The sequence below is a fragment of the Phallusia mammillata genome, chromosome 3, assembly GCF_965637545.1.
Source record: "Phallusia mammillata chromosome 3, kaPhaMamm4.hap1.1, whole genome shotgun sequence".
NCBI classification, from domain to species: domain Eukaryota; kingdom Metazoa; phylum Chordata; class Ascidiacea; order Phlebobranchia; family Ascidiidae; genus Phallusia; species Phallusia mammillata.
The window spans coordinates 2053247-2078065 of NC_137254.1; the positions used below are offsets into that span (position 1 = coordinate 2053247).

Consider the following 24819-nt stretch of genomic DNA (forward strand, 5'->3'; position numbering starts at 1 on the left):
GAATCAAGATAAAATGAAACGGTTTTCACGAGCCCACTTGGTACTGCAGTCAGATAGAACTTGCAAAGTTTTAGCTTGTTCTGATCAGTAAAACAGAATTAACAAGCGCACATCGTAAGCATTTTCGAGTCATGACCGCTAGCGCAATAGAATTCGATCGCTTATTTTATACCTTATTGTCTCCCAAACACAAACGAATCAAGATAAAATGAAACGGTTTTCACGAGCCCACTTGGTACTGCAGTCAGATAGAACTTGCAAAGTTTTAGCTTGTTCTGATCAGTAAAACAGAATTAACAAGCGCACATCGTAAGTATTTTCGAGTCATGACCGCTAGCGCATTAGAATTTGGTCGCTTATTTTATACTTTACTGTCTCCCAAACACAAACGAATTAAGATAAAATGAAACGGTTTTCACGAGCCCACTTGGTACTGCAGTCAGATAGAACTTGCAAAGATTCAGCTTGTTCTGATCAGTAAAACAGAATTAACAAGCGCACATCGTAAGTATTTTCGAGTCATGACCGCTAGCGCATTAGAATTTGGTCGCTTATTTTATACTTTACTGTCTCCCAAACACAAACGAATTAAGATAAAATGAAACGGTTTTCACGAGCCCACTTGGTACTGCAGTCAGATAGAACTTGCAAAGTTTCAGCTTGTTCTGATCAGTAAAACAGAATTAACAAGCGCACATCGTAAGTATTTTCGAGTCATGACCGCTAGCGCATTAGAATTTGGTCGCTTATTTTATACTTTACTGTCTCCCAAACACAAACGAATTAAGATAAAATGAAACGGTTTTCACGAGCCCACTTGGTACTGCAGTCAGATAGAACTTGCAAAGTTTCAGCTTGTTCTGATCAGTAAAACAGAATTAACAAGCGCACATCGTAAGTATTTTCGAGTCATGACCGCTAGCGCATTAGAATTTGGTCGCTTATTTTATACTTTACTGTCTCCCAAACACAAACGAATTAAGATAAAATGAAACGGTTTTCACGAGCCCACTTGGTACTGCAGTCAGATAGAACTTGCAAAGATTCAGCTTGTTCTGATCAGTAAAACAGAATTAACAAGCGCACATCGTAAGTATTTTCGAGTCATGACCGCTCGCGCAATGGAATTCGGTCGCTTATTTTATACCTTATTGTCTCCCAAACACAAACGAATTAAGATAAAATGAAACGGTTTTCACGAGCCCACTTGGTACTGCAGTCAGATAGAACTTGCAAAGTTTCAGCTTGTTCTGATCAGTAAAACAGAATTAACAAGCGCACATCGTAAGTATTTTCGAGTCATGACCGCTCGCGCAATGGAATTCGGTCGCTTATTTTATACCTTATTGTCTCCCAAACACAAACGAATCAAGATAAAATGAAACGGTTTTCACGAGCCCACTTGGTACTGCAGTCAGATAGAACTTGCAAAGTTTCAGCTTGTTCTGATCAGTAAAACAGAATTAACAAGCGCACATCGTAAGTATTTTCGAGTCATGACCGCTAGCGCATTAGAATTTGGTCGCTTATTTTATACCTTATTGTCTCCCAAACACAAACGAATTAAGATAAAATGAAACGGTTTTCACGAGCCCACTTGGTACTGCAGTCAGATAGAACTTGCAAAGTTTCAGCTTGTTCTGATCAGTAAAACAGAAATAACAAGCGTACATCGTAAGTATTTTTAAAGTTTGACCGCTCGCGCAATAAAATTTGGTCGCTTATTTTATACTCTACTGTCTCCCAAACACAAACGAATCAAGATAAAATGAAACGGTTTTCACGAGCCCACTTGGTACTGCAGTCAGATAGAACTTGCAAAGTTTTAGCTTGTTCTGATCAGTAAAATAGAATTAACAAGCGCACATCGTAAGCATTTTCGAGTCATGACCGCTAGCGCAATGGAATTCGGTCGCTTATTTTATACCTTATTGTCTCCCAAACACAAACGAATTAAGATAAAATAAAACGGTTTTCACGAGCCCACTTGGTACTGCAGTCAGATAGAACTTTCAAAGTTTTAGCTTGTTCTGATCAGTAAAATAGAATTAACAAGCGCACATCGTAAGCATTTTCGAGTCATGACCGCTAGCGCAATAGAATTCGGTCGCTTATTTTATACCTTATTGTCTCCCAAACACAAACGAATCAAGATAAAATGAAACGGTTTTCACGAGCCCACTTGGTACTGCAGTCAGATAGAACTTGCAAAGTTTTAGCTTGTTCTGATCAGTAAAACAGAATTAACAAGCGCACATCGTAAGTATTTTCGAGTCATGACCGCTCGCGCAATGGAATTCGGTCGCTTATTTTATACCTTATTGTCTCCCAAACACAAACGAATCAAGATAAAATGAAACGGTTTTCACGAGCCTACTTGGTACTGCAGTCAGATAGAACTTGCAAAGTTTCAGCTTGTTCTGATCAGTAAAACAGAATTAACAAGCGCACATCGTAAGTATTTTCGAGTCATGACCGCTAGCGCATTAGAATTTGGTCGCTTATTTTATACTTTACTGTCTCCCAAACACAAACGAATTAAGATAAAATGAAACGGTTTTCACGAGCCCACTTGGTACTGCAGTCAGATAGAACTTGCAAAGATTCAGCTTGTTCTGATCAGTAAAACAGAATTAACAAGCGCACATCGTAAGTATTTTCGAGTCATGACCGCTCGCGCAATGGAATTCGGTCGCTTATTTTATACCTTATTGTCTCCCAAACACAAACGAATTAAGATAAAATGAAACGGTTTTCACGAGCCCACTTGGTACTGCAGTCAGATAGAACTTGCAAAGTTTCAGCTTGTTCTGATCAGTAAAACAGAATTAACAAGCGCACATCGTAAGTATTTTCGAGTCATGACCGCTCGCGCAATGGAATTCGGTCGCTTATTTTATACCTTATTGTCTCCCAAACACAAACGAATCAAGATAAAATGAAACGGTTTTCACGAGCCCACTTGGTACTGCAGTCAGATAGAACTTGCAAAGTTTCAGCTTGTTCTGATCAGTAAAACAGAATTAACAAGCGCACATCGTAAGTATTTTCGAGTCATGACCGCTAGCGCATTAGAATTTGGTCGCTTATTTTATACCTTATTGTCTCCCAAACACAAACGAATTAAGATAAAATGAAACGGTTTTCACGAGCCCACTTGGTACTGCAGTCAGATAGAACTTGCAAAGTTTCAGCTTGTTCTGATCAGTAAAACAGAAATAACAAGCGTACATCGTAAGTATTTTTAAAGTTTGACCGCTCGCGCAATAAAATTTGGTCGCTTATTTTATACTCTACTGTCTCCCAAACACAAACGAATCAAGATAAAATGAAACGGTTTTCACGAGCCCACTTGGTACTGCAGTCAGATAGAACTTGCAAAGTTTTAGCTTGTTCTGATCAGTAAAATAGAATTAACAAGCGCACATCGTAAGCATTTTCGAGTCATGACCGCTAGCGCAATGGAATTCGGTCGCTTATTTTATACCTTATTGTCTCCCAAACACAAACGAATTAAGATAAAATAAAACGGTTTTCACGAGCCCACTTGGTACTGCAGTCAGATAGAACTTTCAAAGTTTTAGCTTGTTCTGATCAGTAAAATAGAATTAACAAGCGCACATCGTAAGCATTTTCGAGTCATGACCGCTAGCGCAATAGAATTCGGTCGCTTATTTTATACCTTATTGTCTCCCAAACACAAACGAATCAAGATAAAATGAAACGGTTTTCACGAGCCCACTTGGTACTGCAGTCAGATAGAACTTGCAAAGTTTTAGCTTGTTCTGATCAGTAAAACAGAATTAACAAGCGCACATCGTAAGTATTTTCGAGTCATGACCGCTAGCGCATTAGAATTTGGTCGCTTATTTTATACCTTATTGTCTCCCAAACACAAACGAATCAAGATAAAATGAAACGGTTTTCACGAGCCTACTTGGTACTGCAGTCAGATAGAACTTGCAAAGTTTCAGCTTGTTCTGATCAGTAAAACAGAATTAACAAGCGCACATCGTAAGTATTTTCGAGTCATGACCGCTAGCGCATTAGAATTTGGTCGCTTATTTTATACTTTACTGTCTCCCAAACACAAACGAATTAAGATAAAATGAAACGGTTTTCACGAGCCCACTTGGTACTGCAGTCAGATAGAACTTGCAAAGTTTCAGCTTGTTCTGATCAGTAAAACAGAATTAACAAGCGCACATCGTAAGTATTTTCGAGTCATGACCGCTAGCGCATTAGAATTTGGTCGCTTATTTTATACTTTACTGTCTCCCAAACACAAACGAATTAAGATAAAATGAAACGGTTTTCACGAGCCCACTTGGTACTGCAGTCAGATAGAACTTGCAAAGATTCAGCTTGTTCTGATCAGTAAAACAGAATTAACAAGCGCACATCGTAAGTATTTTCGAGTCATGACCGCTCGCGCAATGGAATTCGGTCGCTTATTTTATACCTTATTGTCTCCCAAACACAAACGAATCAAGATAAAATGAAACGGTTTTCACGAGCCCACTTGGTACTGCAGTCAGATAGAACTTGCAAAGTTTCAGCTTGTTCTGATCAGTAAAACAGAATTAACAAGCGCACATCGTAAGTATTTTCGAGTCATGACCGCTAGCGCATTAGAATTTGGTCGCTTATTTTATACTTTATTGTCTCCCAAACACAAACGAATTAAGATAAAATGAAACGGTTTTCACGAGCCCACTTGGTACTGCAGTCAGATAGAACTTGCAAAGTTTCAGCTTGTTCTGATCAGTAAAACAGAAATAACAAGCGTACATCGTAAGTATTTTTAAAGTTTGACCGCTCGCGCAATAAAATTTGGTCGCTTATTTTATACTCTACTGTCTCCCAAACACAAACGAATCAAGATAAAATGAAACGGTTTTCACGAGCCCACTTGGTACTGCAGTCAGATAGAACTTGCAAAGTTTTAGCTTGTTCTGATCAGTAAAATAGAATTAACAAGCGCACATCGTAAGCATTTTCGAGTCATGACCGCTAGCGCAATGGAATTCGGTTGCTTATTTTATACCTTATTGTCTCCCAAACAGAAACGAATTAAGATAAAATAAAACGGTTTTCACGAGCCAACTTGGTACTGCAGTCAGATAGAACTTTCAAAGTTTTAGATTGTTCTGATCAGTAAAATAGAATTAACAAGCGCACATCGTAAGCATTTTCGAGTCATGACCGCTAGCGCAATAGAATTCGGTCGCTTATTTTATACCTTATTGTCTCCCAAACACAAACGAATCAAGATAAAATGAAACGGTTTTCACGAGCCCACTTGGTACTGCAGTCAGATAGAACTTGCAAAGTTTTAGCTTGTTCTGATCAGTAAAACAGAATTAACAAGCGCACATCGTAAGTATTTTCGAGTCATGACCGCTCGCGCAATGGAATTCGGTCGCTTATTTTATACCTTATTGTCTCCCAAACACAAACGAATTAAGATAAAATGAAACGGTTTTCACGAGCCCACTTGGTACTGCAGTCAGATAGAACTTGCAAAGTTTCAGCTTGTTCTGATCAGTAAAACAGAATTAACAAGCGCACATCGTAAGTATTTTCGAGTCATGACCGCTCGCGCAATGGAATTCGGTCGCTTATTTTATACCTTATTGTCTCCCAAACACAAACGAATCAAGATAAAATGAAACGGTTTTCACGAGCCCACTTGGTACTGCAGTCAGATAGAACTTGCAAAGTTTCAGCTTGTTCTGATCAGTAAAACAGAATTAACAAGCGCACATCGTAAGTATTTTCGAGTCATGACCGCTAGCGCATTAGAATTTGGTCGCTTATTTTATACCTTATTGTCTCCCAAACACAAACGAATTAAGATAAAATGAAACGGTTTTCACGAGCCCACTTGGTACTGCAGTCAGATAGAACTTGCAAAGTTTCAGCTTGTTCTGATCAGTAAAACAGAAATAACAAGCGTACATCGTAAGTATTTTTAAAGTTTGACCGCTCGCGCAATAAAATTTGGTCGCTTATTTTATACTCTACTGTCTCCCAAACACAAACGAATCAAGATAAAATGAAACGGTTTTCACGAGCCCACTTGGTACTGCAGTCAGATAGAACTTGCAAAGTTTTAGCTTGTTCTGATCAGTAAAATAGAATTAACAAGCGCACATCGTAAGCATTTTCGAGTCATGACCGCTAGCGCAATGGAATTCGGTCGCTTATTTTATACCTTATTGTCTCCCAAACACAAACGAATTAAGATAAAATAAAACGGTTTTCACGAGCCCACTTGGTACTGCAGTCAGATAGAACTTTCAAAGTTTTAGCTTGTTCTGATCAGTAAAATAGAATTAACAAGCGCACATCGTAAGCATTTTCGAGTCATGACCGCTAGCGCAATAGAATTCGGTCGCTTATTTTATACCTTATTGTCTCCCAAACACAAACGAATCAAGATAAAATGAAACGGTTTTCACGAGCCCACTTGGTACTGCAGTCAGATAGAACTTGCAAAGTTTTAGCTTGTTCTGATCAGTAAAACAGAATTAACAAGCGCACATCGTAAGTATTTTCGAGTCATGACCGCTAGCGCATTAGAATTTGGTCGCTTATTTTATACCTTATTGTCTCCCAAACACAAACGAATCAAGATAAAATGAAACGGTTTTCACGAGCCTACTTGGTACTGCAGTCAGATAGAACTTGCAAAGTTTCAGCTTGTTCTGATCAGTAAAACAGAATTAACAAGCGCACATCGTAAGTATTTTCGAGTCATGACCGCTAGCGCATTAGAATTTGGTCGCTTATTTTATACTTTACTGTCTCCCAAACACAAACGAATTAAGATAAAATGAAACGGTTTTCACGAGCCCACTTGGTACTGCAGTCAGATAGAACTTGCAAAGTTTCAGCTTGTTCTGATCAGTAAAACAGAATTAACAAGCGCACATCGTAAGTATTTTCGAGTCATGACCGCTAGCGCATTAGAATTTGGTCGCTTATTTTATACTTTACTGTCTCCCAAACACAAACGAATTAAGATAAAATGAAACGGTTTTCACGAGCCCACTTGGTACTGCAGTCAGATAGAACTTGCAAAGATTCAGCTTGTTCTGATCAGTAAAACAGAATTAACAAGCGCACATCGTAAGTATTTTCGAGTCATGACCGCTCGCGCAATGGAATTCGGTCGCTTATTTTATACCTTATTGTCTCCCAAACACAAACGAATCAAGATAAAATGAAACGGTTTTCACGAGCCCACTTGGTACTGCAGTCAGATAGAACTTGCAAAGTTTCAGCTTGTTCTGATCAGTAAAACAGAATTAACAAGCGCACATCGTAAGTATTTTCGAGTCATGACCGCTAGCGCATTAGAATTTGGTCGCTTATTTTATACTTTATTGTCTCCCAAACACAAACGAATTAAGATAAAATGAAACGGTTTTCACGAGCCCACTTGGTACTGCAGTCAGATAGAACTTGCAAAGTTTCAGCTTGTTCTGATCAGTAAAACAGAAATAACAAGCGTACATCGTAAGTATTTTTAAAGTTTGACCGCTCGCGCAATAAAATTTGGTCGCTTATTTTATACTCTACTGTCTCCCAAACACAAACGAATCAAGATAAAATGAAACGGTTTTCACGAGCCCACTTGGTACTGCAGTCAGATAGAACTTGCAAAGTTTTAGCTTGTTCTGATCAGTAAAATAGAATTAACAAGCGCACATCGTAAGCATTTTCGAGTCATGACCGCTAGCGCAATGGAATTCGGTTGCTTATTTTATACCTTATTGTCTCCCAAACAGAAACGAATTAAGATAAAATAAAACGGTTTTCACGAGCCAACTTGGTACTGCAGTCAGATAGAACTTTCAAAGTTTTAGATTGTTCTGATCAGTAAAATAGAATTAACAAGCGCACATCGTAAGCATTTTCGAGTCATGACCGCTAGCGCAATAGAATTCGGTCGCTTATTTTATACCTTATTGTCTCCCAAACACAAACGAATCAAGATAAAATGAAACGGTTTTCACGAGCCCACTTGGTACTGCAGTCAGATAGAACTTGCAAAGTTTTAGCTTGTTCTGATCAGTAAAACAGAATTAACAAGCGCACATCGTAAGTATTTTCGAGTCATGACCGCTCGCGCAATGGAATTCGGTCGCTTATTTTATACCTTATTGTCTCCCAAACACAAACGAATCAAGATAAAATGAAACGGTTTTCACGAGCCTACTTGGTACTGCAGTCAGATAGAACTTGCAAAGTTTCAGCTTGTTCTGATCAGTAAAACAGAATTAACAAGCGCACATCGTAAGTATTTTCGAGTCATGACCGCTAGCGCATTAGAATTTGGTCGCTTATTTTATACTTTACTGTCTCCCAAACACAAACGAATTAAGATAAAATGAAACGGTTTTCACGAGCCCACTTGGTACTGCAGTCAGATAGAACTTGCAAAGTTTCAGCTTGTTCTGATCAGTAAAACAGAATTAACAAGCGCACATCGTAAGTATTTTCGAGTCATGACCGCTAGCGCATTAGAATTTGGTCGCTTATTTTATACTTTACTGTCTCCCAAACACAAACGAATTAAGATAAAATGAAACGGTTTTCACGAGCCCACTTGGTACTGCAGTCAGATAGAACTTGCAAAGATTCAGCTTGTTCTGATCAGTAAAACAGAATTAACAAGCGCACATCGTAAGTATTTTCGAGTCATGACCGCTAGCGCATTAGAATTTGGTCGCTTATTTTATACCTTATTGTCTCCCAAACACAAACGAATCAAGATAAAATGAAACGGTTTTCACGAGCCCACTTGGTACTGCAGTCAGATAGAACTTGCAAAGTTTCAGCTTGTTCTGATCAGTAAAACAGAAATAACAAGCGTACATCGTAAGTGTTTTTAAAGTTTGACCGCTCGCGCAATAAAATTTGGTCGCTTATTTTATACTCTACTGTCTCCCAAACACAAATGAAATAAGATAAAGTTAAACAGATTTCACGGACCAAATTAGGACTACAGTCTTTTACGTGTTTTATTTTAAGTTTTCCAGTTTGAATGATGATTTTGCTTTGAAATAGTAAAACTGAGTTTGAACTGATTGCAGTAGTATTACAATTTGCTGTTCCATCTTTTTGCGTTGTTAATTTCATATCTGACACAAAGTGTTTTGATCGCAGCACTGCGTGATATTATTAAAATTAAAAATGGTCATTGTGTTGTTATTGATGCAACAAGGTATCGTGACGTCACAAAGCCTTTTATGTCACACAGGCGTTGGAAATTAGGCGGATTTTATATTTTTTGTTCCGATAGGGCCAGAGTCAGTTATCAAATACCAAAACTGCTACATATTGTATCAAATCATGTTTATGGCCCAAGGATCGGCACACAACTTTTAAAGCACTTCTTCTGTGTTGAATTCTGTTCTTCCTCAGACTATGCCAACTAGTGCAAACTGTCGTAACATTCCAATTTACCAATTAAAAACGCACCGTTAACACAACATGAAACTAACGAATTTGTTACAAGAAGTTATGCCTTCACTCGAGCGTTGAAAACTTGAAATATTATTGTACCTTGTGGATTATTACTGCAGCGTACAAAAACTCGAAACAAATTTGTTACTTGAAATGAACTTGTTACTTGAAACGAATTTGTTACTTGAAACGAATTTGTTACAAGTAGTTATGCCTTCACTCGGGGCTGAAATCTTGAAATATTGTTGCACCTTGTGGATTATTACTGCAGCGTACAAAAACTCGAAACAAATTTGTTACTGGAAACAAATTTGTTACTTGAAACGAATTTGTTACAAGAAGTTATGCCTTCACTCGAGCGTTGAAAACTTGAAATATTATTGCACCTTGTGGATTATTACTGCAGCGTACAAAAACTGGAAACAAATTTGTTACTGGAAACGAAAGTGTTACAAGAAGTTATGCCTTCACTCGGGCGTTGAAAACTTGAAATATTGTTGCACCTTGTGGATTATTACTGCAGCGTACAAAAACTTGAAACGAATTTGTTACTTGAAACGAATTTGTTACTGGAAACGAATTTGTTACAAGTAGTTATGCCTTCACTCGGGCGTTGAAAGCTTGAAATATTGTTGCACCTTGTGGATTATTACTGCAGCATACAAAAACTGGAAACAAATTTGGTACTTGAAACGAATTTGTTACTTGAAACGAATTTGTTACTTGAAACGAATTTGTTACAAGAAGTTATGCCTTCACTCGGGCGTTGAAAACTTGAAATATTGTTGCACCTTGTGGTTTGTTACTGCACCGTACAAAAACTGGAAACAAATTTGGTACTTGAAACGAATTTGTTACCGGAAACGAATTTGTTACTGGAAACGAATTTGTTACAAGAAGTTATGCCTTCACTCGGGCGTTGAAAACTTGAAATATTGTTGCACCTTGTGGATTATTACTGCAGCATACAAAAACTGAAAACAAATTTGTTACTTGAAACGAATTTGTTACCGGAAACAAATTTGTTACTGGAAACGAATTTGTTACATGAAACGAATTTGTTACTGGAAACGAATTTGTTACAAGAAGTTATGCCTTCACCCAAACGTTAAAAACTTGAAATATTGTTGCACCTTGTGGATTTTTACTGCAGCGTACAAAAACTGGAAACAAATTTGTTACTTGAAACGAATTTGTTACTGGAAACGAATTTGTTACAAGAAGTTATGCCTTCACTCGGGCGTTGAAAACTTGAAATATTGTTGCACCTTGTGGATTATTACTGCAGCGTACAAAAACTGGAAACGAATTTGTTACTTGAAACGAATTTGTTACTGGAAACGAATTTGTTACAAGTAGTTATGCCTTCACTCGGGCGTTGAAAGCTTGAAATATTGTTGCACCTTGTGGATTATTACTGCAGCATACAAAAACTGGAAACAAATTTGGTACTTGAAACGAATTTGTTACTTGAAACGAATTTGTTACTTGAAACGAATTTGTTACAAGAAGTTATGCCTTCACTCGGGCGTTGAAAACTTGAAATATTGTTGCACCTTGTGGTTTGTTACTGCACCGTACAAAAACTGGAAACAAATTTGGTACTTGAAACGAATTTGTTACCGGAAACGAATTTGTTACTGGAAACGAATTTGTTACAAGAAGTTATGCCTTCACTCGGGCGTTGAAAACTTGAAATATTGTTGCACCTTGTGGATTATTACTGCAGCATACAAAAACTGAAAACAAATTTGTTACTTGAAACGAATTTGTTACCGGAAACAAATTTGTTACTGGAAACGAATTTGTTACATGAAACGAATTTGTTACTGGAAACGAATTTGTTACAAGAAGTTATGCCTTCACCCAAACGTTAAAAACTTGAAATATTGTTGCACCTTGTGGATTTTTACTGCAGCGTACAAAAACTGGAAACAAATTTGTTACTTGAAACGAATTTGTTACTGGAAACGAATTTGTTACAAGAAGTAATGCCTTCACTCGGGCGTTGAAAACTTGAAATATTGTTGCACCTTGTGGATTATTACTGCAGCATACAAAAACTCGAAACAAATTTGGTACTTGAAACGAATTTGTTACTTGAAACGAATTTGTTACTTGAAACGAATTTGTTACTTGAAACGAATTTGTTACAAGAAGTTATGCCTTCACTCGGGCGTTGAAAACTTGAAATATTGTTGCACCTTGTGGTTTGTTACTGCACCGTACAAAAACTCGAAACAAATTTGGTACTTGAAACGAATTTGTTACCGGAAACGAATTTGTTACTGGAAACGAATTTGTTACAAGAAGTTATGCCTTCACTCGGGCGTTGAAAACTTGAAATATTGTTGCACCTTGTGGATTATTACTGCAGCATACAAAAACTGGAAACAAGTTTGTTACTTGAAACGAATTTGTTACCGGAAACAAATTTGTTAGTTGAAACGAATTTGTTACCGGAAACGAATTTGTTACTGGAAACGAATTTGTTACAAGAAGTTATGCCTTCACTCGGGCGTTGAAAACTTGAAATATTGTTGCACCTTGTGGATTATTACTGCAGCATACAAAAACTGGAAACAAATTTGTTACTTGAAACGAATTTGTTACCGGAAACAAATTTGTTACTGGAAACGAATTTGTTACTTGAAACGAATTTGTTACAAGAAGTTATGCCTTCACTCGGGCGTTGAAAACTTGAAATATTGTTGCACCTTGTGGATTATTACTGCAGCATACAAAAACTGGAAACAAATTTGTTACTTGAAACGAATTTGTTACCGGAAACAAATTTGTTACTTGAAACGAATTTGTTACTTGAAACGAATTTGTTATTGGAAACGAATTTGTTACAAGAAGTTATGCCTTCACCCAAACGTTAAAAACTTGAAATATTGTTGCACCTTGTGGATTTTTACTGCAGCATACAAAAACTGGAAACAAATTTGTTACTTGAAACGAATTTGTTACCGGAAACAAATTTGTTAGTTGAAACGAATTTGTTACCGGAAACGAATTTGTTACTGGAAACGAATTTGTTACAAGAAGTTATGCCTTCACTCGGGCGTTGAAAACTTGAAATATTGTTGCACCTTGTGGATTATTACTGCAGCATACAAAAACTGGAAACAAATTTGTTACTTGAAACGAATTTGTTACCGGAAACGAATTTGTTACTGGAAACGAATTTGTTACTTGAAACGAATTTGTTACTGGAAACGAATTTGTTACAAGAAGTTATGTCTTCACCCAAACGTTAAAAACTTGAAATATTGTTGCACCTTGTGGATTTTTACTGCAGCGTACAAAAACTGGAAACAAATTTGTTACTTGAAACGAATTTGTTACTGGAAACGAATTTGTTACAAGAAGTTATGCCTTCACTCGGGCGTTGAAAACTTGAAATATTGTTGCACCTTGTGGATTATTACTGCAGCATACAAAAACTGGAAACAAATTTGTTACTTGAAACGAATTTGTTACCGGAAACAAATTTGTTACTGGAAACGAATTTGTTACTTGAAACGAATTTGTTACTGGAAACGAATTTGTTACAAGAAGTTATGCCTTCACCCAAACGTTAAAAACTTGAAATATTGTTGCACCTTGTGGATTTTTACTGCAGCGTACAAAAACTGGAAACAAATTTGTTACTTGAAACGAATTTGTTACTGGAAACGAATTTGTTACAAGAAGTTATGCCTTCACTCGGGCGTTGAAAACTTGAAATATTGTTGCACCTTGTGGATTATTACTGCAGCATACAAAAACTGGAAACAAATTTGTTACTTGAAACGAATTTGTTACCGGAAACAAATTTGTTACTGGAAACGAATTTGTTACTTGAAACGAATTTGTTACAAGAAGTTATGCCTTCACTCGGGCGTTGAAAACTTGAAATATTGTTGCACCTTGTGGATTTTTACTGCAGCATACAAAAACTGGAAACAAATTTGTTACTTGAAACGAATTTGTTACCGGAAACAAATTTGTTACTTGAAACGAATTTGTTACTTGAAACGAATTTGTTATTGGAAACGAATTTGTTACAAGAAGTTATGCCTTCACCCAAACGTTAAAAACTTGAAATATTGTTGCACCTTGTGGATTTTTACTGCAGCATACAAAAACTGGAAACAAATTTGTTACTTGAAACGAATTTGTTAACGGAAACGAATTTGTTACTGGAAACGAATTTGTTACTTGAAACGAATTTGTTACTGGAAACGAATCTGTTACAAGAAGTTATGTCTTCACCCAAACGTTAAAAACTTGAAATATTGTTGCACCTTGTGGATTTTTACTGCAGCGTACAAAAACTGGAAACAAATTTGTTACTTGAAACGAATTTGTTACTGGAAACGAATTTGTTACAAGAAGTTATGCCTTCACTCGGGCGTTGAAAACTTGAAATATTGTTGCACCTTGTGGATTATTACTGCAGCATACAAAAACTGGAAACAAATTTGTTACTTGAAACGAATTTGTTACCGGAAACAAATTTGTTACTGGAAACGAATTTGTTACTTGAAACGAATTTGTTACAAGAAGTTATGCCTTCACTCGGGCGTTGAAAACTTGAAATATTGTTGCACCTTGTGGATTATTACTGCAGCATACAAAAACTGGAAACAAATTTGTTACTTGAAACGAATTTGTTACCGGAAACAAATTTGTTACTTGAAACGAATTTGTTACTGGAAACGAATTTGTTACAAGAAGTTATGCCTTCATCCCAACGTTGAAAACTTGAAATATTGTTGCACCTTGTGGATTATTACTGCAGCATACAAAAACTCGAAACAAATTTGTTACTTGAAACGAATTTGTTACCGGAAACAAATTTGTTACTTGAAACGAATTTGTTACAAGAAGTTATGCCTTCACCCAAACGTTATAAACTTGAAATATTGTTGCACCTTGTGGATTTTTACTGCAGCGTACAAAAACTCGAAACAAATTTGTTACTTGAAACGAATTTGTTACCGGAAACAAATTTGTTACTTGAAACGAATTTGTTACAAGAAGTTATGCCTTCACTCGGGCGTTGAAAACTTGAAATATTGTTGCACCTTGTGGCATATTACTGCAGCGTTCAAAAACTTGAAACAAATTTGTTACTTGAAACACATTTGTTACTGGAAACAAATTTGTTACTGGAAATTGGTTGGTGAAACTACGCTTAACATTGTGGGAATTTCGCTATGCATTTATTCACATAAAATTGATGCAGTGTGAATTTGTACTTAGAAACCCCAAGTGTATAATTTACGACATTTAAAATTTCGAAACAAATTTCGAAACATTTTTTATTTGCAATCCTCTACTGACATCTAGTAGTCAAAAGATATGTCCAAAATTTGTTTCGAAATTCGTAACGAGGTTATGGTCAAGAATATAAAAATTCGTTTCCGACCATATATAAGGTTACAGTACACTTAGTTACTATTGGCCACGCAAACAGTCGATTAACCACAAACACTGAAGGAACATAAAAACAAAGGCCTAATAGTTCGATCGCAATGCTTAAATGCAAAGAACTGATTGGTTTTTAACTAATAAGTGGTTGTAACATGTAAGAAAGAACGGTGGGCAGTTACTTCAGTGCAATAGTGGAAAAAAAGACGTCAACGTTTTTACACAAACAGCGCACAAAAGTGTATCTCAAATGTCCTTTCGTGTTAAAATTTGTATGTAACAAAACACAAGGGAATTTCATTGGTGAAAGTTATCGAAACTCTTTGCTAACAAAGAGAACATCAATTTGTTTGTTCTTTATTGTGTGTCAACATCTCTCTATTTGTGTAAAATTCAAACTTGTCTATTCAAACTTCCTTTTTCGGTGAAGCTTTTTTCACAAACATCACATCGATATGCTTTTCATTAGTGTGTGTCAACATGTGTCTATTTAAACTTCCTTTTCAGTGAAGATTTTTCACAAACATTACATCGACATGATTTTGGGTTGGTGTGTAGTAAGCCTCGATGTGTGTTTTTAAACTTACATATCTCTTAAATCTTTTTCACATCAATGACATCCATGGAGTTTCTCTTCACTGTGTTTTACCATGTTACGAAATCTTTTTTCACAAATATCACACCGACAAGGTTTTTCGTTGGTGTGTATCATAATGTGTCTTTTCAAACTTTCTCTTTCGGTGAAGCTGTGTTCACAAACATCACATCGATAAGGTTTTTCATCCGTGTGTGCCAACATGTGTGTTTTTAGATATCCACTTTGACAAAATATTTTTTTGCAGACAGGACAGCAATAAGGTTTTTCATTGGTGTGTGTCATCAAGTGTGTTTTTAAGTGTCCTCCTTGACAAAATCTTTTCCCACAAACATTACACCGATGGGGTTTTTCTTTAGTGTGTGTCATTATGTGTGATTTCAATTGTCCTTTGAATGCAAATATATTTCCACAAACATTACAGCAATGAGGTTTCTCATTGGTGTGTGTCATCATGTGTGCATTTAAACCTCCTTTTAATGCAAATCTTTTTCCACAATTAGGGCAGGAATGTGCTTTTGCTTTAGTGTGTGTTAACATGTGGTTTTTCAAGCCTCCACTTCGGCTAAATCTTGTTTACAAACATCACATTGGTGAGGCTTCTCATTGGTGTGTTTTTCAACTGGTTTTGCAATATGGCAGTCATCAGTGCAACTATTCCCTTTTGCAGCGTGTCCGTATAGGGGTTATTATTGGACAGAAACTGGGCTGAACAACTGAACGGACATTTTCCAGCGTTTGCAAGGTTAATTATTGAACATTTTCCACCGGCATTGGGAAAATAGATGAATCGTTTCTCATTTATGAATCATTTTAACACTAAAGGTAATGGAGCACAAGCAAATTAATTTTCGCGTAGATATGATCAGTTTCGTTTTCTTACAAGTCGAAAGCCTTATTTGAGCCGGAAGCGGTTAACGTTATACCACTGGAATATACTTCATACTTTCGATAAAACATTGCGTTGTATGATGAGGCTTAAACTTAACATACATATCTGGCGATTGGTTCTTGAACTTTTACAAAACCACAAGATTTTAACAGATGTGTAATAAGTTAAAACTTATTTAAGCTAAGGTGAACTAAATCTAATCAAATCTAACTAACATACTAACTACATCTCGCTACTGTAACTTAACTGGATAACTAAGACCATAAGTTGCGCGTACATCAAGCAATTTACACAGTAATCGGTTGTGCAGATGCGGCATCAGCCTTTATTGCTCTTTCGTATTATGTGTGGTTTTGCAAGTGCAGGAAATTTCCACTCATTAAGTTCACATGGGAAACACTGTCTTGCACAGTGGAACAAAGTGACACATATGCACATGCAAATTAATGATTTCACAATGCCTCTTGAAGACGTTTATATCTACTACTTTGCATTTTTACTCTCTTTCAAATTAGCAGCTTTACGTACCACACATGGTCAGTCTCATGCTTAAAACTAAGAGACCACACAACAGGTGTTTTTTTTTTCACCAACATTTAACGATCAAACAGAAACTACAGTAATAAAAAAACATGGAACCCGTAAAACAACGTTTGTTCGCAACACGCCAAATGACGATTTACATTATATTCTTTAGTTTCGTGATGAGCTTTAGCTAATATCCTGTTGCAACAAATTGAACTTATCACTTTGCAAGTAACATCTTGGTGTTGTTCGGGACGTGGTAAACTGCAAACTAATTTAGCAAAACCACATGAAACTTACCCTACATGTCGCTTTGGCAAACTCACATACGCTCGAAAACCAAAACTACTATATGTCAAGCAAAATGAAATGGAATTCCCATTTTCGATTTAGCGATGTGTTGCGTTGTATTATTGACTGGTTTAGAACAACTAAAATGAATTAAATTGTGACATGGTTCAACATTTGTTATTCTTTTTTGGACATTTTTCAACTTTTTAACAATTTGAATGATATATTTCAAATGCCCCAAATGTGGAGAAAAAAATATTTCTAAAATTCTAAATGCATTAAACATTTCTACAAACAGACACAAGCATGTTTTAAAATGTCTATTTGTGCCAACAATTTTTTTTAACAAAACACACAAAGGGAATTTAATATTGGTGCAAGTCAACATACAGAGTTCAAAATCCTAAATCAGGGTGCTTGTTCTGGGGGATGCATCATAAAGTGTCTGTTTCAAATTTATACAGTTTTGTTAAACCTGTAGTGTATTACATCAATGGGGTTTGTCTTTATTTTTTTTTTTATTTTTTTTTTTTTACGGGGTTCGAACCCAGGACTCTCCCGGGGACGAATCCCGATCAGGTTTTTTTATGTCTGTATATGGGTCAGGGGCGCCAGACCGTTCGGCCAAGTTCCTGCCCAGGGGTTTGTCTTTATTGTGTTGTGTCGTGATGTGACTTTTTAAACTCCCCCTTGCGGTGAAGCGTTTTTCACAAATATCACATCGATAAGGTTTTTGATTGGTGTGTGTCAACATGTGTGTTTTCAAATTTCCATTTCTGCTAAATCTTTTTTCACAAACATCACATCGATGAGGTTTTTCTTTGGTGTGTGTCAACATGTGTCTTTTCAAATGAGCACCTTGGGTAAAACATTTTTCACAAACAGCACAACGATAAGGTTTCTGGTTGGTGTGTGTCAACATGTGCGTTTTTAAGTTTCCACGTTGGCCAAATCTTTTTTCGCAAACATTACACTGATAAGGTTTTTCTTTGGTGTGTGTCAACATGTGTGTTTTTAAAGTCCCAACTTGGCGAAATCTTTTTTCACAAAAATCACATCCATGTGGTTTCTCTTTTGTGTGTGTCAATGTGTGCAGTTTTAAATCTCCTCTTTGACTAAATCTTTTTTCACAAACATCACATCGATGTCGTTTCTCTTTGGTGTGAGTTACCATGTGTCTTTTTAAAGTCCCAAATTGACGAAATCTTTTTTCACAAACATCACATCGATGTGGTTTTTCTTTGGTGTGTGTTACCATGTGTCTTTTTAAAGTCGCAACTAGACGAAATCTTTTTTCACAAACATTACATCGATGAGCTTTATCATTGGTGTGTATCAACATGTGTGTTCTCAAACTTCTACTTTCGCTGAAGCGTTTTGCGCAAACAGTGCAGCGATGAGGTTTCTCCTTGGTGTGTGTCATCTTATGGCGTTTTACACTTCCACGCCGACTAAACCTCTTTTCACAAACATCACATCGATGTGGTTTCTCTTTGGTGTGTGTCAACATGTGTGTTTTCAAATTTCCACTTTCACCGAATCTTTTTTCACAAACTTCACATCGATAAGGTTTCTCATTGGTTTGTTTCAGCATGTGGGTTTTTAAATGTTCACTTATTGCAAATATTTTTGCACAAACATCACATCACAAGTTTATGTTTAGTGTGAGTAGCCTGGCAAAATAAAACAACAAGAATACTACCTGAAAAAAAAAGGGTTACAACCTTCAGTTCTGCAATACTTTGTATTCAACTCATGGGCTTTACTATCAAATACTCGAGTACGGTTTAAGCTAATCGGCATGAACTGAATAGACAGCTGTGCAACAATTTCCTTTACCAGCCTATCCGATTACAAGCGTCATTTATATTGGTTACAAACTGGGTCAAACAACTGATCGGACATATTCCAGTGGTACTGGTAAAATCGCCAAATCGTTATCCAGTGTTAAATCAATTTAACCTACAGAGGTTACCGAGCAAAAGTAACTATTTTCGCTTAAATATGTCAGAATATATGTTTTCGGTTCAAAAGTTCTTATCTGTGCGTGAAGCGGTCGATGTCACGTCTGCAATACATTTGTTCTATTTAGGACAAGTCATAGCACTTATGGAAATAGTTCTTACACTTTTTCAAAGCCTTACGCAACAGTTAAACTGATTTAACATTTGGCTTGGTAGTAAAACTAGTCTAAAGTAATCCTGCTAGTCCAAACAAACGTATGGAAGCATTAGACCAATAATTATAATATGTGAGTGTTTCCAAGTATCAACACTTAAGTCCAAACCTTTGTGGAAATTTAAACTAGGTTTAAACTGAGATTACGTAATGCTCTTAAAGACATTTTTACTTTTCCAATTATAACTCAACATAACAAACCACTGGTAAAATGATTGAAACGGTGTGTTCTAAAAATAACAGACAAATTCGTTCGTTGAAATCTAACTAACATAACACACTAGCTTTCCTCGCTACTGTTAACCTTAACTGGACTACTAAGACTACTTGGTGCGGGTAAACGAAGTGATTTAGACATTAACGGGTTGTGCAGCTGCGACTTACGGCTTTACACCGTTCTCGTATTACAGGAAGCAATTCGACGCATGACCAGATTAGGTAGTTCTTAACATGTGTGTCTTGAAATATTCTTTGATACAGAATTCTATATTAAAACATCACATCCAAAGTCTGTATAAGTTGTCCAGCGCATTGTTACGCGACAAACTCTCGTGGGGCAATTTTGTATCCACAATAATAGGCCGTTGCAGGTACTAGTTTTTCATCCGTAAGTGCAACGACATAAGGTGATTTTGACTGAACGTTTGACTTGCAATTTAAAAGTACCAACTTTTATGCCCAAATTATTGTGGAAAATCTATCTTTGAGCAATGTTGATTTTGCGTCAGTTGCTTCATTAGACAGTTGTTTGAAAAGGTTTTTGTTTCTCCACTCTAATGCAAGATTACAGGCCACAGGAAAAGTATCTAAGCAGCATAGCAGACCAACGAAACTACTTAACCAATACACTAGCTTTACCTCGTCACTGTAACTTAACTGGGCTGGGCTGCTAGTACCATTTATTATGCGTACATAAAACAACTCGGATAGTAATCGGTTGTGCAGCTGCGACCTCCGCCTTTAGTACGTTTTGGTATTATGTGTGGTTTAGGAAATTGCCACTCAATAAGTTCACATAGAAAACTCTGTCGTGCAGAATGGAACAAAGTGGCGTGTGTACGTTATTAATAATGTCTCAATGCCTCTTTACGACGTATATCTGCTACTTTTCAGTTGTGCTAATACTTGCGTGTTTTTTCAAAAATACTGTTTATTTTTTACTTTGTTACTAGCAGTACGACAATTGGTCAGCTTTCGTCTTAGAAATTAAAAGTTCACACAACAGGTGGAATATCTATTTTTCACTATAACGATCTAACAGAAGCCACAGCGATAAAAAAGGAACATGAACCCGTAAAATAACGTTTGTTTACACAACACGCCAAATAACGATTTACATTGTTTTATTTCGTGAAGAGCATTATTTCACTCCAAGTAATAAGTCAAAGTCTTGTCAGTGCACGGTTTCATATATCCTTTTGGTTGTCCGGGACGTGAAAAACTTCAACGTTTTTTAGCGAAGCCACATGAAATTATCCCTGCATGTCGCTTTGGCAAGGTTTCGAAAGAAGTAATCTCGAAAACCCCCACTATATTTCAAGCAGTAAGAAATGCAATTCTTTCCATTTTCGATGTAGCAATGTGTTGCGTTGTATTATTGACTGAGTTTAACTAGTAAAACAAACTCACTGGTTGAGTATGATCTGGTTTAACATTTGCTATTCTTTTAGGGCATTGTTATAGGGGCATTTCACTGGTGTTTTCAAATGTCTATTGGTGCTATTTGTTAACACACGAGGGGAAATTCACTTTGGTGCAAGTCAACATACATAATTCAAAATCTTACACCAGTTTGTTTTTTCTCGAGTGTGCATCATAACGAGTTTATTTCAAATTTTAACTTCTGTTAAACCTGTAGATGTATTACATCGATGGAGTTTGTCTTTATTGTGTGTCGTGATGTGACTTTTTAAACTACTACTTGCGGTGTAGCATTTTTCACAAACATCACATCGATAAAGTTTCTGATTGATGTGATGTCCACTTTCTTGAAATAATCTTTCACAAACATCACATCGATAGAGTTTTTCTTTGGTGTGTGTCAACATGTGCTTTTTCAAAGTTCCACTTTCCCCGAAGCGTTTTTCGCAAGCAATACAGCAAAGGGGTTTTCATTGGTTTGTTTCAACATGTGTGTTTTTAAATGTCCACTTTCTCGAAATATTTTTTCACAAACATCACATCGATGAAGTTTTTCTTTGGTGTGTGTCAACATGTGCTTTTTCAAAGTTCCACTTTCCCCGAAGCGTTTTTCGCAAGCAATACAGCAAAGGGGTTTCTCATTGGTTTGTTTCAACATGTGTGTTTTTAAATGTCCACTTATTGCAAATATTTTTACACAAACATCACATTCATAAGGTTTATGTTTAGCCTGAGTCTTCTGGCACAATGAAACAACACGAATACTACGTGACAAAAATGTTTACAACCTTCAGTTCTGCAATACTTCGCATATTTAAGGTTGGTTTACACGGACAATGTTCGCGCGTGCGAAAAGAGACGCGTACGAAGCGAAGTGCGTATACACTATGTTAAGTCAAGCGTGACTGTAGTAACTTTGGCGTGTCACATTATATTTTCACATATGATCTTGTATGGTATTTTTGGGGTGTTAACGTGTATGAATGAATGAAAACAAAAACATGAATGCACAAGTTTCAATAAACAGATGGTATGTGCGACGTAAAAAAGTTTTGAGTTGTTGCTACTTGTTGGCCAAGCGACGGCAGAGGCGGTTTTGGGTGCATCCCATTTTGCAACGCCGCCACCAGAAAGGTAACTTACCACAATAAAAAGGTGCATAGCAAATGTGTGTTTATAACTGTTTTTACTGTTTAAAAGGGGAGTTTCATACACTGGTACAGGAACTTCGGAATGAGAGACCGGAAGAATTTCAGAAATATTTTAGAATGTCTCCGTCTTTATTTGATAAACTTTTGGCAATGATTGAAACAAGTATAACCAAGCAAACCACTAATATGAGGAGGCCTATTTCAGCAGCAGAACGACTGGGTATTACGTTAAGGTAATTTGGCACCTATACTAGTAGGCCTATACTTCTCCAATTGGCATTGATTTTAATATTAAAATTTTTTTTTAGATTTTTGGCTACAGGGATTCTTACCAGAGCATTGGCTATTCATTTCGTGTTCATAAATCGACCATCTCTCAAATCGTGCCGCATACCTGCCAAATGTTGTGGAATACGTTGCAGCCAATCTATATGCCGACTCCCGACATGAAAATGTGGAAAAAAGTGGCAAACAGTTTTGAACGAATCTGGCAGTTTCCACATTGTGTTGGAAGTATAGACGGAAAACACGTCCATTTACAAGCCCCAGCTAACAGTGGATCGTTGTACTTTAATTATAAAAAATGTCATAGTATTGTTTTGCTGGCTGTGGCAGATGCCGATTACAACTTTATTGTCGTTGATGTTGGTGCGTACGGCCGTCAGAGCGACGGCAGTGTTTTGCGCTATTCTACTTTTGGACGTAAGCTGATCGACGAGGAATTGGATCTTCCCCGTGAAGAATTGTTGCCTGGACTAAAAAATGCAATGCCTTTTGTATTTGTCGCCGATGAGGCGTTTCCTTTGCGGTACAACGTTATGCGTCCTTTTCCTGGCCCCGGCCTCAGTTGTGATAAGAGAGTTTTTAACTACAGACTTTCGCGGGCAAGGCGAATCGTTGAAAATGCGTTCGGTATTCTAGCGTCGCGTTTTCGTGTTTTTCGTCGGCCATTATCGATCATTCCCCGTCGGACAGACAGCGTTGTCAAGGCCTGCACTGTTTTACACAATTTTTTGAGGCAGGAAACCTCTAATGATTCCACAGTACTCGAGAACAGTGACCATGATACCCAACCACAGTCAGCATGGCGACCATTGAATCGTACTGGACGTAGACATTCAAACAGAGCTGAAGAAGTTAGGCATAACCTAATGCAATATTTTAATAGTGATTTTGGTTCACTGCCATGGCAAAACGAAATGATTTAAAGACAAATATTTGCTTTTGATGCTGCTTAATTTTCCCCAAGCTCTAAACTTGTGTATTGTGTATTATTAACATATAAACATACACCATTTGTTTGAACATAAGTTGAGTTTATGAGTTTTTTATTCACTTAGAGCAGACAGCAGTTTTAAGACTTCAATTTTAAAGTTATTTTTTTGATTTTTGGGAAGTAACTTTAGTTGTGGCACACAGCTCAACATAAAAAGTTGATCTTCATCATTGTTGACATCTACAAAAGTATAAGACCATATTTTACAATTGCACAACATTTAAAAATGCAAAAATATGTATTTGATGGTTCTGACTGCATATTCATATAGTGCCACAAAAAAAACCGAATAGTTAGAGATTTAAAACATGATCAATTATAACAGTATGTTGAAAGAGTACATTTAAGGTGAAAACCAAAACACTTTACTTACTTGGAGGCGGTTCTTTCAGACATTCAAGCAGCTTTGCTTCAAACTCATTGGGTGGTTTGTTTTTCTTTTTTGGTGCAGGTGCATACTCAACAAAATCTGCAACATATGTTTGTTAACACAAATTCAATAATCATCTGGTATATGCTTTTTACAGTGCTTTCATTTCAAACCTGTTTCACTAGTTGTTGACATTGTTGTCTTCAATTATAAAATTTTCTGCCTCAACCTCTATGGTGTTTGTCAGATCAACTATGTTTGATGAAGTGCTGAAAATTGCAACAAAATATTTGTTACAAGTTACTTACTATTAAAACCAGGTCCTTAATCTTTTCCAAGCTGCAGGCCAAATCCAAGAACAGCAAAGCCTCAGTGGGTTATACTAATTTTTCAGTTAAAATTTAGGTATAACTTTCCAACTTCATTTATTTAGCTATAGATCAATCTTATCAAAAGTTATAACAATTTACAATGAAAACATAGATTGATTGACAGCACAACAATACAAGACTGTAAACAGTTTCTTGAGACAAATACTAAAATTTTTGGCCCAACTAAATACCTTCTTGGCTGAACATATGGAGATATAAAACTTAACACAGAATAAAGTGGCCAAGTTGAACCAGATGAAGCTGCCGAACCACTTTTATAAGCCTCTTCTACTTTCTTTTTTTCTCGTAAATATTTATCCCTGATTGATTTCCACCGTAAAATGCATTTCTTTACCCTGTCTGAACCTAAAACACATTTTTACTCAACTTGTTGCTACACTGCTGGATTTCTGTAAAGGTAGCTGATTCACTATTCATCCAGCTGTATGTGTCTCTTATTTTAAACAACCATGCAAAAATAAACTGCCATCAGAAAGTTTAGTTATTTCAAACTGGTTAAACTTGGTTGTATAATTACCAACCTTCCAGGTGAAAAAATTGTGCTATCCTGTTCCACGATGCTTCACGTTTTTTTCTGTCTTTATATGAGTGGATTGCCACGTTGTATGAA

The 24819-nt window shown here is 36.6% G+C and overlaps 1 protein-coding gene and 1 long non-coding RNA gene across 2 annotated transcripts; both read right to left on the reverse strand.

The window, feature by feature from the left end:
* Positions 1-17479: 17479 nt before the first annotated feature.
* Positions 17480-18803, reverse strand: LOC145218166 (uncharacterized). Its single transcript, XM_080085562.1, has 2 exons — positions 17819-18803; positions 17480-17489 (listed from the first exon to the last, which is right to left on the reverse strand). Exons 1-2 carry the CDS (start codon positions 18793-18795, stop codon positions 17480-17482), a joined length of 987 nt encoding a protein of 328 aa, XP_079941688.1. The 5' UTR covers positions 18796-18803.
* A 4679-nt stretch (positions 18804-23482) lies between these two features.
* Positions 23483-24617, reverse strand: LOC145217921 (uncharacterized). Its single transcript, XR_013857521.1, has 3 exons — positions 24126-24617; positions 23821-23916; positions 23483-23627 (listed from the first exon to the last, which is right to left on the reverse strand). It is a non-coding gene; the product is annotated as an uncharacterized LOC145217921 (long non-coding RNA).
* Between the last annotated feature and the right edge of the window lie 202 nt (positions 24618-24819).

Excerpts from the sequence above, each read along its gene's own strand:
- LOC145218166 (XM_080085562.1), bottom strand. The coding sequence starts at position 18,795 with ATGCTGAAACAAACCAATGAGAAACCTTATCGATGTGAAGTTTGTGAA.